The sequence below is a fragment of the Salvelinus namaycush genome, chromosome 12 (assembly GCF_016432855.1).
Source record: "Salvelinus namaycush isolate Seneca chromosome 12, SaNama_1.0, whole genome shotgun sequence".
NCBI lineage: Eukaryota > Metazoa > Chordata > Actinopteri > Salmoniformes > Salmonidae > Salvelinus > Salvelinus namaycush.
The window spans coordinates 16,911,868-16,926,015 of record NC_052318.1 but is presented as its reverse complement, the minus strand read 5'-3'; the positions used below and the strand labels follow the sequence as shown (position 1 = coordinate 16,926,015).

Sequence of the window (14,148 nt, the reverse complement as noted above, 5' to 3'; positions counted from 1 at the left end):
ATTAGAGACTTCAGCTAAGTGTACCCCGACTAGGTTCTCATAAGAGACTTCAGCTAAGTGTACCCGACTAGGTCCTCATTAGAGACTTCAGCTAAGTGTACCCGACTAGGTCCTCATTAGAGACTTCAGCTAAGTGTACCCTGACTAGGTCCTCATTAGAGACTTCAGCTAAGTGTACCCAACTAGGTTCTCATAAGAGACTTCAGCTAAGTGTACCCGACTAGGTCCTCAAAAGAGACTTCAGCTAAGTGTACCCGACTAGGTAATCATTAGATACTTCAGCTAAGTGTACCCGACTAGGTCCTCATTAGAGACGTCAGCTAAGTGTACCCCGACTAGGTCCTCATTAGAGACTTCAGCTAAGTGTACCCGACTAGGTCCTCATTAGAGACGTCAGCTAAGTGTACCCCGACTAGGTCCTCATTAGAGACTTCAGCTAAGTGTACCCCGACTAGGTCCTCAAAAGAGACTTCAGCTAAGTGTACCCGACTAGGTAATCATTAGAGACTTCAGCTAAGTGTACCCCGACTAGGTCCTCAAAAGAGACTTCAGCTAAGTGTACCCGACTAGGTAATCATTAGAGACTTCAGCTAAGTGTACCCGACTAGGTCCTCATTAGAGACGTCAGTTAAGTGTACCCCGACTAGGTCCTCATTAGAGACTTCAGCTAAGTGTACCCGACTAGTTCCTCATAAGAGACTTCAGCTAAGTGTACCCCGACTAGGTCCTCATTAGAGACTTCAGCTAAGTGTACCCGACTAGGTCCTCAAAAGAGACTTCAGCTAAGTGTACCCGACTAGGTAATCATTAGAGACTTCAGCTAAGTGTACCCGACTAGGTCCTCATTAGAGACGTCAGCTAAGTGTACCCCGACTAGGTCCTCATTAGAGACTTCAGCTAAGTGTACCCGACTAGGTCCTCATTAGAGACGTCAGCTAAGTGTACCCGACTAGTTCCTCATAAGAGACTTCAGCTAAGTGTACCCCGACTAGGTCCTCAAAAGAGACTTCAGCTAAGTGTACCCGACTAGGTAATCATTAGAGACTTCAGCTAAGTGTACCCGACTAGGTCCTCATTAGAGACTTCAGCTAAGTGTACCCCGACTAGGTTCTCATAAGAGACTTCAGCTAAGTGTACCCCGACTAGGTTCTCATAAGAGACTTCAGCTAAGTGTACCCGACTAGGTCCTCATTAGAGACTTCATAAGTGTACCATGACTAAGGCCTCATTAGAGACTTCAGCTAAGTGTACCCTGACTAGGTCCTCATAAGAGACTTCAGCTAAGTGTACCCGACTAGGTCCTCAAAAGAGACTTCAGCTAAGTGTACCCGACTACATCCTCATAAGAGACTTCAGCTAAGTGTACCCGACTAGATCCCCATAAGAGACTTCAGCTAAGTGTACCCGACTAGACCCTCATAAGAGACTTCAGCTAAGTGTACCCTGACTAGACCCTCATTAGAGACTTCAGCTAAGTGTACCCCGACTAGGTCCTCATTAGAGACTTCAGCTAAGTGTACCCGACTAGGTCCTCAAAAGAGACTTCAGCTAAGTGTACCCGACTAGGTAATTATTAGAGACTTCAGCTAAGTGTACCCGACTAGGTCCTCATTAGAGACGTCAGCTAAGTGTACCCCGACTAGGTCCTCATTAGAGACTTCAGCTAAGTGTACCCGACTAGGTCCTCATTAGAGACGTCAGCTAAGTGTACCCCGACTAGGTCCTCATTAGAGACTTCAGCTAAGTGTACCCGACTAGGTCCTCAAAAGAGACTTCAGCTAAGTGTACCCGACTAGGTAATCATTAGAGACTTCAGCTAAGTGTACCCCGACTAGGTCCTCAAAAGAGACTTCAGCTAAGTGTACCCGACTAGGTAATCATTAGAGACTTCAGCTAAGTGTACCCGACTAGGTCCTCATTAGAGACTTCAGCTAAGTGTACCCCGACTAGGTCCTCATTAGAGACTTCAGCTAAGTGTACCCGACTAGTTCCTCATAAGAGACTTCAGCTAAGTGTACCCCGACTAGGTCCTCATTAGAGACTTCAGCTAAGTGTACCCGACTAGGTCCTCAAAAGAGACTTCAGCTAAGTGTACCCGACTAGGTAATCATTAGAGACTTCAGCTAAGTGTACCCGACTAGGTCCTCATTAGAGACGTCAGCTAAGTGTACCCCGACTAGGTCCTCATTAGAGACTTCAGCTAAGTGTACCCGACTAGTTCCTCATAAGAGACTTCAGCTAAGTGTACCCGACTAGGTCCTCATTAGAGACTTCAGGTAAGTGTACCTGACTAGGTCCTCATTAGAGACTTCAGCTAAGTGTACCCCGACTAGGTTCTCATAAGAGGCTTCAGCTAAGTGTACCCCGACTAGGTTCTCATAAGACACTTCAGCTAAGTGTACCCTGACTAGGTCCTCATAAGAGACTTCAGCTAAGTGTACCCTGACTAGGTCCTCATTAGAGACTTCAGCTAAGTGTACCCCGACTAGGTTCTCATAAGAGACTTCAGCTAAGTGTACCCTGACTAGGTCCTCATAAGAGACTTCAGCTAAGTGTACCCTGACTAGGTCCTCATTAGAGACTTCAGCTAAGTGTACCCTGACTAGGTCCTCATAAGAGACTTCAGCTAAGTGTACCCTGACTAGGTCCCCATAAGAGACCTCAGCTAAGTGTACCCGACTAGGTCCTCAAAAGAGACTTCAGCTAAGTGTACCCTGACTAGGTAATCATTAAAGACTTCAGCTAAGTGTACCCTGACTAGGTCCTCATTAGAGACTTCAGCTAAGTGTACCCTGACTAGGTCCTCATAAGAGACTTCAGCTAAGTGTACCCTGACTAGGTCCTCATAAGAGACTTCAGCTAAGTGTACCCGACTACATCCTCATAAGAGACTTCAGCTAAGTGTACCCGACTACATCCTCATAAGAGACTTCAGCTAAGTGTACCCGACTAGATCCCCATAAGAGACTTCAGCTAAGTGTACCCGACTAGACCCTCATAAGAGACTTCAGCTAAGTGTACCCTGACTAGACCCTCATTAGAGACTTCAGCTAAGTGTACCCGACTAGGTCCTCAAAAGAGACTTCAGCTAAGTGTACCCGACTAGGTAATCATTAGAGACTTCAGCTAAGTGTACCCAACTAGGTCCTCATTAGAGACGTCAGCTAAGTGTACCCCGACTAGGTCCTCATTAGAGACTTCAGCTAAGTGTACCCTGACTAGGTCCTCATTAGAGACTTCAGCTAAGTGTACCCTGACTAGGTCCTCATTAGAGACTTCAGCTAAGTGTACCCAACTAGGTTCTCATAAGAGACTTCAGCTAAGTGTACCCTGACTAGGTCCTCATTAGAGACTTCAGCTAAGTGTACCCTGACTAGGTCCTCATAAGAGACTTCAGCTAAGTGTACCCTGACTAGGTACTCATAAGAGACTTCAGCTAAGTGTACCCCGACTAGGTTCTCATTAGAGACTTCAGCTAAGTGTACCCTGACTAGGTCCTCATTAGAGACTTCAGCTAAGTGTACCCCGACTAGGTTCTCATAAGAGACTTCAGCTAAGTGTACCCTGACTAGGTCCTCATAAGAGACTTCAGCTAAGTGTACCCTGACTAGGTTCTCATTAGAGACTTCAGCTAAGTGTACCCTGACTAGGTCCTCATAAGAGACTTCAGCTAAGTGTACCCTGACTAGGTAATCATTAGAGACTTCAGCTAAGTGTACCCAACTAGGTCCTCATAAGAGACTTCAGCTAAGTGTACCCGACTACATCCTCATAAGAGACTTCAGCTAAGTGTACCCGACTACATCCTCATAAGAGACTTCAGCTAAGTGTACCCGACTAGATCCCCATAAGAGACTTCAGCTAAGTGTACCCGACTAGACCCTCATAAGAGACTTCAGCTAAGTGTACCCTGACTAGACCCTCATTAGAGACTTCAGCTAAGTGTACCCGACTAGGTCCTCAAAAGAGACTTCAGCTAAGTGTACCCGACTAGGTAATCATTAGAGACTTCAGCTAAGTGTACCCAACTAGGTCCTCATTAGAGACGTCAGCTAAGTGTACCCCGACTAGGTCCTCATTAGAGACTTCAGCTAAGTTTACCCGACTAGTTCCTCATAAGAGACTTCAGCTAAGTGTACCCCGACTAGGTCCTCATTAGAGACTTCAGCTAAGTGTACCCTGACTAGGTCCTCATTAGAGACTTCAGCTAAGTGTACCCCGACTAGGTTCTCATAAGAGACTTCAGCTAAGTGTACCCCGACTAGGTTCTCATAAGAGACTTCAGCTAAGTGTACCCCGACTAGGTCCTCATTAGAGACTTCAGCTAAGTGTACCCTGACTAGGTCCTCATTAGAGACTTCAGCTAAGTGTACCCTGACTAGGTCCTCATTAGAGACTTCAGCTAAGTGTACCCAACTAGGTTCTCATAAGAGACTTCAGCTAAGTGTACCCTGACTAGGTCCTCATTAGAGACTTCAGCTAAGTGTACCCTGACTAGGTCCTCATAAGAGACTTCAGCTAAGTGTACCCTGACTAGGTACTCATAAGAGACTTCAGCTAAGTGTACCCCGACTAGGTTCTCATTAGAGACTTCAGCTAAGTGTACCCTGACTAGGTCCTCATTAGAGACTTCAGCTAAGTGTACCCCGACTAGGTTCTCATAAGAGACTTCAGCTAAGTGTACCCTGACTAGGTCCTCATAAGAGACTTCAGCTAAGTGTACCCTGACTAGGTCCTCATTAGAGACTTCAGCTAAGTGTACCCTGACTAGGTCCTCATAAGAGACTTCAGCTAAGTGTACCCTGACTAGGTTCTCATAAGAGACCTCAGCTAAGTGTACCCCGACTAGGTTCTCATTAGAGACTTCAGCTAAGTGTACCCCGACTAGGTTCTCATAAGAGACTTCAGCTAAGTGTACCCGACTAGGTCCTCATTAGAGACTTCAGCTAAGTGTACCCGACTAGGTCCTCATTAGAGACTTCAGCTAAGTGTACCCTGACTAGGTCCTCATTAGAGACTTCAGCTAAGTGTACCCAACTAGGTTCTCATAAGAGACTTCAGCTAAGTGTACCCGACTAGGTCCTCAAAAGAGACTTCAGCTAAGTGTACCCGACTAGGTAATCATTAGATACTTCAGCTAAGTGTACCCGACTAGGTCCTCATTAGAGACGTCAGCTAAGTGTACCCCGACTAGGTCCTCATTAGAGACTTCAGCTAAGTGTACCCGACTAGGTCCTCATTAGAGACGTCAGCTAAGTGTACCCCGACTAGGTCCTCATTAGAGACTTCAGCTAAGTGTACCCCGACTAGGTCCTCAAAAGAGACTTCAGCTAAGTGTACCCGACTAGGTAATCATTAGAGACTTCAGCTAAGTGTACCCCGACTAGGTCCTCAAAAGAGACTTCAGCTAAGTGTACCCGACTAGGTAATCATTAGAGACTTCAGCTAAGTGTACCCGACTAGGTCCTCATTAGAGACGTCAGTTAAGTGTACCCCGACTAGGTCCTCATTAGAGACTTCAGCTAAGTGTACCCGACTAGTTCCTCATAAGAGACTTCAGCTAAGTGTACCCCGACTAGGTCCTCATTAGAGACTTCAGCTAAGTGTACCCGACTAGGTCCTCAAAAGAGACTTCAGCTAAGTGTACCCGACTAGGTAATCATTAGAGACTTCAGCTAAGTGTACCCGACTAGGTCCTCATTAGAGACGTCAGCTAAGTGTACCCCGACTAGGTCCTCATTAGAGACTTCAGCTAAGTGTACCCGACTAGGTCCTCATTAGAGACTTCAGCTAAGTGTACCCGACTAGTTCCTCATAAGAGACTTCAGCTAAGTGTACCCCGACTAGGTCCTCAAAAGAGACTTCAGCTAAGTGTACCCGACTAGGTAATCATTAGAGACTTCAGCTAAGTGTACCCGACTAGGTCCTCATTAGAGACTTCAGCTAAGTGTACCCCGACTAGGTTCTCATAAGAGACTTCAGCTAAGTGTACCCCGACTAGGTTCTCATAAGAGACTTCAGCTAAGTGTACCCGACTAGGTCCTCATTAGAGACTTCATAAGTGTACCATGACTAAGGCCTCATTAGAGACTTCAGCTAAGTGTACCCTGACTAGGTCCTCATAAGAGACTTCAGCTAAGTGTACCCGACTAGGTCCTCAAAAGAGACTTCAGCTAAGTGTACCCGACTACATCCTCATAAGAGACTTCAGCTAAGTGTACCCGACTAGATCCCCATAAGAGACTTCAGCTAAGTGTACCCGACTAGACCCTCATAAGAGACTTCAGCTAAGTGTACCCTGACTAGACCCTCATTAGAGACTTCAGCTAAGTGTACCCCGACTAGGTCCTCATTAGAGACTTCAGCTAAGTGTACCCGACTAGGTCCTCAAAAGAGACTTCAGCTAAGTGTACCCGACTAGGTAATTATTAGAGACTTCAGCTAAGTGTACCCGACTAGGTCCTCATTAGAGACGTCAGCTAAGTGTACCCCGACTAGGTCCTCATTAGAGACTTCAGCTAAGTGTACCCGACTAGGTCCTCATTAGAGACGTCAGCTAAGTGTACCCCGACTAGGTCCTCATTAGAGACTTCAGCTAAGTGTACCCGACTAGGTCCTCAAAAGAGACTTCAGCTAAGTGTACCCGACTAGGTAATCATTAGAGACTTCAGCTAAGTGTACCCCGACTAGGTCCTCAAAAGAGACTTCAGCTAAGTGTACCCGACTAGGTAATCATTAGAGACTTCAGCTAAGTGTACCCGACTAGGTCCTCATTAGAGACTTCAGCTAAGTGTACCCCGACTAGGTCCTCATTAGAGACTTCAGCTAAGTGTACCCGACTAGTTCCTCATAAGAGACTTCAGCTAAGTGTACCCCGACTAGGTCCTCATTAGAGACTTCAGCTAAGTGTACCCGACTAGGTCCTCAAAGAGACTTCAGCTAAGTGTACCCGACTAGGTAATCATTAGAGACTTCAGCTAAGTGTACCCGACTAGGTCCTCATTAGAGACGTCAGCTAAGTGTACCCCGACTAGGTCCTCATTAGAGACTTCAGCTAAGTGTACCCGACTAGTTCCTCATAAGAGACTTCAGCTAAGTGTACCCTGACTAGGTCCTCATTAGAGACTTCAGCTAAGTGTACCCGACTAGGTCCTCATTAGAGACTTCACTAAGTGTACCCCGACTAGGTTCCTCCAATAAGAGACTTCAGCTAAGTGTACCCGACTAGTGCCGCATTAGGAGACTTCAGCTAAGTTTACCCGACTAGGTCCTTCATTAGAGACGTCAGGCTAAGTGTACGCATGACTAGGTCCTTCATTAGAGGACTCTTCAGCTAAGTGTACCCCTGACTAGTTCCTCATAAGGAGACTTCAGCTAAGTGTAAACCCTGACTAGGTCCTCATAGAGACTTCACAGCTAAGTGTACCCGACTACATCTCATCAGAGACTTCAGCTAAGTGTAACCCGCCCATCCGACTAGATCCCCATAGAGAGACTTCAGCTAAGTGTACCCGACTAGAAGACCCTCATAAGGACTTCAGCTAAGTGTACCCCTGACTAACCCTCATTAGAGACTTAATACTAAGTTGTACCCCGACTGGTCCTCATTAAGAGGACTTTCAGCTAAGTTTACCCGACACCGAGCCGACTAGGGGGTCCTCAAACAGAACTTTCAAGCTAAGTGTACCCCGAACTAGGTAATCATTAAGAGACTTCAGCTAAGTGTACCCGACTAGGTCCTATTAGAGAAGTCAGCTAAGTGTAACCCGACAGGTCCTAAGGTAATCATTAGAGAAAGTTTGGAGAAGTACAGATTAAGGTTGGGCTATAAAAAAATATCTGAAACTTTGAACATCCCACTGACCCACTTAAATCCATATTAAAAAATGGAAAGAATACGGCACCACAAAAAACTGCCAAGAGAGGACCGCCCACCAAAACTCACGGACCAGGCAAGGAGGATAACCAGAGAGGCAACAAACAGACCAAATATAACCCTGAAGGAGCTGCAAAGCTCCACAGAGGCGATTTGAGTATTTGTCCATAGGACCACTTTAGGCCGCACACTCCACAGAGCTGGGCTTTACGTAAGAGTGTCCAGAAAAAATCCATTGCTTAAAGAAAAAATAAGCAAACACGTTTGGTGTTCGCCAAAGGCATGTTGGGGATCCCCAAACATATGGAAGAAGGTACTCTGGTCAGATGAGACTAAATTGAGTTTTTGGACATAAGAAAAATGCTATGTCTGGCGCAAACCCAACACCTCACATCACCCTGAGAATACCATCCCCACAGTGAAGCATGGTGGTGGCAGCATCATGCTGTGGGGATGTTTTTCATCGGCAGGGACTGGGAAACTGGTCAGAATTGAAGGAATGATGGATGACGCTAAATACAGGGAAATTCTTGAGGGAAACCTGTTTCAGTCTTCCCAAGATTTGAGACTGGGACGGAGGTTCACCTTCCAGCAGGACAATGACCCTAAGCATACTGCTAAAGCAACACTTGAGTGGTTTAAGGGGAAACATTAATGTCTTGGAATGGCCTAGTCAAAGCTCAGACCTCAACCAATTGAGAATCTGTGGTATGACTTAAAGATTGCTGTACACCAGCGGAACCCATCCAACTTGAAGGAGCTGGAGCAGTTTTGCCTTGAAGAATGGGCAATAATCCCAGTGGCTAGATGTGCCAAGCTTATAGAGACATACACCAAGAGACTTGCAGCTGCAATTGCTGGCAGCTATAAAGGTGGCTCTACAAAGTATTGACTTGGGGGGGGGTGAATAGTATGCACGCTCAAGTTTTCAGTTTTTTTGTATTATTTGTTTCACAGTAAAAAATATTTAGCATCTTCAAAGTGGTAGGCATGTTGTGTAAATCAAATGATACAAACCACCCCAAAAATCTATTTTAATTCCAGGTTGTAATGCAAACAAATAGGAAAAATGCCAAGAGGGGTGAATACTTTCGCAAGCCACTGTATGTAGCTCCAGTGGTGCTGGAGCTACATACAATGTCATGCCTTTGTCTTATTTTTCTAAATTAAAATTGTAAACATAAAATTGGTTCATCAATGTTGAAAATCCATAACAAGGTGTGGAGACCAAACGTTTCTTTCAATTTCAACTGATTTTAGAAGGAATAGGGAATTATTTAAGAAAAGTGCAAGGGTGCCTATCTATCCTATCTATCTGTCTATCTAAATAGTTGGATGGAGGGGGGGTTCTCTCCTTTCATACCATAATTTAGTCTGTCGATTAATTCCCTTTGCCCATGTGGCTGAAGTTATTCCAATGGATATGCCCCCCCCCCCCCCCCACCTTCCTCCATACAGCCCCCAGCCCGCTCTTCTCTCTCCTCTCTCAGAGCCCACCTGCTGGACTGGGGCCTCTACATGCCCACCGTTGCACCAGGAACAAGGCATGCCGTTCCCATGGTTACCGCCCCTGCACTGTGTGCCATCCTCAGCTAGGCCGTGAGGCCCGCTCTGTGCCGACTCACCCCTCTCAGTTCTCAGCCCTGAGTGTGGTGTGTGAGAGCGAGCACTGCCCTGTTCTGAAGCATAGTCTGCTGCTCCCAGACAGACAGAGGAGATGAGGTGGAGCTCCACTCAGCAGCCGGAGCATTTAAACTAGGTGTGAGTGTGCTGCTGCATCATCAAACCACTTAATGTGACTTAATTAAACCTAAACTTAAGCCTGTGAGGAACCTCCTGTTGAGAAACATCCTAAACCCTGGATTTTCCTGAAGTAAGACCTTGGACATACTGTATCTATTCGTTGCCCTACCAATTTGATCAAATCCTATTCTTGATACACCACATATACATTGATTAAAGGTTTAGAACTTATTGGCAAACCCTATAAAGTTTTGAGCATGTCGTTACATGTATTTCATTTGATTCCTAAGAAGCGTCTTTACGGTTTGTTAAGCATTAAACACACCTTGAATCTCACTGCCGATAGACTGCCGATAGATATACTTATCACAGTGGGAGGGCGTTCCTTCTCTTGCGAGAACAAAAAAGCAGTACCTGCTGGGTGCTGACCCGGTAGCGACGAACCTACCGATTCTACTTGCAGAATCACCATGCCCATCAGTAGCCAACAACTGACTTCAGAAAGCACGAATCAGAAAGCACGAACCCCCACGTGGGAGAGCCAACTAAATATATATATTTTTTTAAATAAGGCATTTTCGCCATACAGCCACGGGTGAGCCAGTCACACTTCATATGCAATGTAGGCTATTGGATGATAGCTAGTTAAGTGCATAGACGCAATGCACAAAACACTAAATACTTCCTCCAAGCTAGCTAAGCAAGCTAATATTGACATTATACTGTAATAAATCATAATGGATTAGCTAGTTGTCATGAAACAGCTACCTACGTTAGCTGGCTAATTAGTGCAAAGTCCTTAGCTAGCTATATGTTGTGCTAGCTAGCGAATATAATAACAATAGCTAGCTAAAAATGTGGCTTACGGGCTGGCAAAGGCAGTATGGGATTATGGCAAGTAAATACAATTGTTTCTTCATCATCTTGCTAGGTAGTTATTTCGATGTGGCCATCTGACTAGTATCAACAAGAGCTTTCTACAAATTAGCAACATTAGGCAGATAGCTTGGAATCTAGACCATAAGCAATACACACAGATATGCATTGCCAAACAACGCGTACTGCCACCTTCTGGTTTGGAGTATTTTAACAAGGCTGAGTTGCTGACGAATTCCAAGGTCTTTGCTGTGTGAACACAAAAGAGATTGATGGCTGACACTCTGTTCAGTGGTGCTAAGTACTGTCGGGCAGTTTGACAATCTACCAGTGGTGTGAGCTTTTAGGAAACAGCCTCAGTAATACGCAGGTTTAATTATAGATTTGAGACTCAAACCCCCGCTGTTTGTTTGTTTGCTCAATCCTTTGAGGGAGGAGAGAACGGCGACGCAAGTCGAGAGAGAAAGAAACTGAAAGAAAGAGAGAGAGAAAGAGAGAGAGAGCGAGCTAGATCCCTCTGTGGAAATGGGGCCGTTAAAAAATACGCGTGAGCCTGCCGGAGGCTAATGGTTTGTTATTGAACGAGTGTTAGATTATTGACCAGTCTCCCAGAGCTGGACCTCATGTTAGGCTTTAAATCCACCAGCCATTCCGATTTAAATCCACCAGGCTCAGATATCACCAGGCCACAGATATCATTAAACTCAAACGAGAAGAAGCCAGCTTGAAGGAGCCTTGTCTGTGGGTTCCTTCTATGAAATAATATTTTGGAATGCTTGTATATTTGCTACCAGAACACCCCTAGCTGGGCCCGACATACTGTTCCCATTTTCATATGAGCGGAAAAAAACATCGCCTGACATCACTCCAGATTAGGAATATGTTTGGGTGAGTAGTTTGACAAGACAAGTTGTCAAAGTGATGCATACAGTATTTCAGCAGTTTTCACTCTCGGGCTAGAGAGTTTCGCAAAGGCATTAGTGGGTTTCGTGCTAGATAACTAGTGTCAGTTCGGGTTTTAGAAGCTATGTTGAATGGTTGGAAGGCCCCCAAACCATTGAATTGGGGAATGAGGATCATGAAAATCCTTTGATCTGTCAAATGATCATCACCACATTTATGCATTCAGCTAACCCGAGTAGGGGGTTGAAGTGAAGACGAGCAACAGACTGAGCCTTTTAGATCCCTCCTCAGGGATACAATACAAGCTGTATCCAGCCTAGGGCTGCAAAGGGAGGTATATTACTGGTAACTTTCAAAGTTTACCAGTAAACTAACAGAATTTTGGTAACTTTGAAAGATTTTATGGAATTTTATCACATGACATCTAGTGGCGTTTTAGGGTACTTCAGATTATCACAGTTGTCTGTAATTCTCTCTGGCCCTCTGTGGCCTTATCACATGTAAAAAATATAAATGAATAAAATAAGATGTTTTAAAAAAATACAAAATTGAATGACAATGCTGTAAAACGTTAACCTAAATATAACCATCAACTAACACATTTCATTGCAGCTATCCGGTGTATGTGACAATTAACCATTTATATATGCTTTTTAATATGACGGTGTTACCATGAAATATCTTTATATAAAGAGTTTCCTTCCAAAACGCTATATAGACACATTTTTCACATGTGTTTTCATCAGAAATGATTGCTTAGGGTACCTTCATGTGTGTGTAAAATATTACTGTTCTCAGATTTGTAATTAATAGATTTTCGATGTGTATTAAAATGTGTTTTGTTGCACAACACTATATATCCATTGTTAGCTAAAATGGAATGTTCGATATCTGTATATTTGACTGTGATATGTGATTGTCTCACCTAGCTAACTTAAGATGAATGCACTAACTGTAAGTGCTTATGGATAATAGCATCTGGTCATTCCACCAATTCGGTGTCTTTTGAGAGGTGTAACTTGGTAATAAAACTTAATAAAAAACATGCTTTCCCAATTTGAAGAGGTAAAACATTATAAATTTGTATAGTAAGTGCCTATTAAGTGCCGAGTAAAGTAACAGAGTTGACCGTAACAGGGTTGACGAGTTCTTCTTAAACCAGGTGTAAATCCCTGTGGACAGGGAGAATGGAAGCTTGTTGTGTGCAACAGGGGGGGAGTGGCAACTGAATGCAAGCTTCACAAAAAAATGTAATTGTGAAAACATTTCTAGCCTGTCTGTCTATGGGTAACAGGATTGACTTGTTATTTCAGCCTGTCTGTCTATGGGTAACAGGGTTGACGTGTTATTCTAGCCTGTCTGTCTATGGGTAACAGGGTTGACGTGTTATTCTAGCCTGTCTGTCTATGGGTAACAGGATTGACTTGTTATTCTAGCCTGTCTGTCTATGGGTAACAGGGTTGACGTGTTATTCTAGCCTGTCTGTCTATGGGTAACAGGGTTGAGTGTTATTCTAGCTGTCTGTCTGTGGGTAACAGGATTGACTTGTTTTTCTAGCCTGTCTGTCTATGGGTAACAGGCTTGACGTGTTATTCTAGCCTGTCTGTCTATGGGTAACAGGATTGACTTGTTATTCTAGCCTGTCTGTCTATGGGTAACAGGGTTGACGTGTTATTCTAGCCTGTCTGTCTATGGGTAACAGGTTCACGTGTTATTCTAGCCTGTCTGTCTGTGGGTAACAGGATTGACTTGTTATTCTAGCCTGTCTGTCTATGGGTAACAGGGTTGACGTGTTATTCTAGCTGTCTGTCTATGGGTAACAGGGTGACGTGTTATTCTAGCCTGTCTGTCTATGGGTAACAGGGTTGACTTGTTATTCTAGCCTGTCCGTCTATGGGTAACAGGGTTGACGTGTTATTCTAGCCTGCTGTCTATGGGTAACAGGGTTGACTGTTATTCTAGCCTGTCTGTCTGTGGGTAACAGGGTTGAGTGTTATTCTAGCTGTCTGTCTATGGGTAACAGGGTTGACGTGTTATTCTAGCCTGTCTGTCTATGGGTAACAGGGTTGACGTGTTATTCTAGCCTGTCTGTCTATGGGTAACGGGGTGACTTGTTATTCTAGCCTGTCTGTCTGTGGGTAACAGGGTTGACGTGTTATTCTAGCCTGTCTGTCTATGGGTAACAGGGTTGAAGTGTTATTCTAGCCTGTCTATCTATGGGTAACAGGGTCGACGTGTTATTCTCGACCCGCTCAGTTTTCCACCACAAAACACCAGAAAATGTCCATAAAGAGTAGAACCATTCACCTGCTTTACACTATGATTTGAATATTAGATGTTCAACGTTTCATTAAAACAATAGTTAACCTCACGTAAAAGGGTTAACTTTAAAATGAGAGACAGATGTAAATGAATCACTAAGGCTTACAATGATGGTGAAATGTTGGGTTGACGGACAGACATGTCGAAATGCTGAATTTTTGCACTTTTGATTGTTTAACACTTTTTTGGTACTACATGATTCCATATGTGTTATTTCATAAACTACATGATGTCTTCACTATTATTCCACAATGTAGAAAATAGTAAAAATAAAGACAAACCCTGGAATGAGTAGGTGTGTCCAGACTTTTGACTGGTACATACATACATATAACAGGAGAAAATAAACATGGAGTGTGTGAGAATGACATATACAGCCAGGCCTCAGTATATTAGATCTTACATTTTTTAAATATTACCCCTTGAAA

At 44.3% G+C, this 14,148-nt stretch overlaps 1 protein-coding gene across 1 annotated transcript in view; it reads left to right on the top strand.

The window, feature by feature from the left end:
* The window catches only part of LOC120056782 (protein FAM168A-like), a 49,241-nt gene extending 39,769 nt beyond the window's left edge, over positions 1-9,472 (top strand). The window contains exon 5 of the mRNA XM_039004988.1: positions 9,367-9,472. Within this exon, the coding sequence (XP_038860916.1) occupies positions 9,367-9,472 (106 nt within the window). The remainder of the gene's footprint in view (positions 1-9,366) is intronic.
* Positions 9,473-14,148: the final 4,676 nt, after the last annotated feature.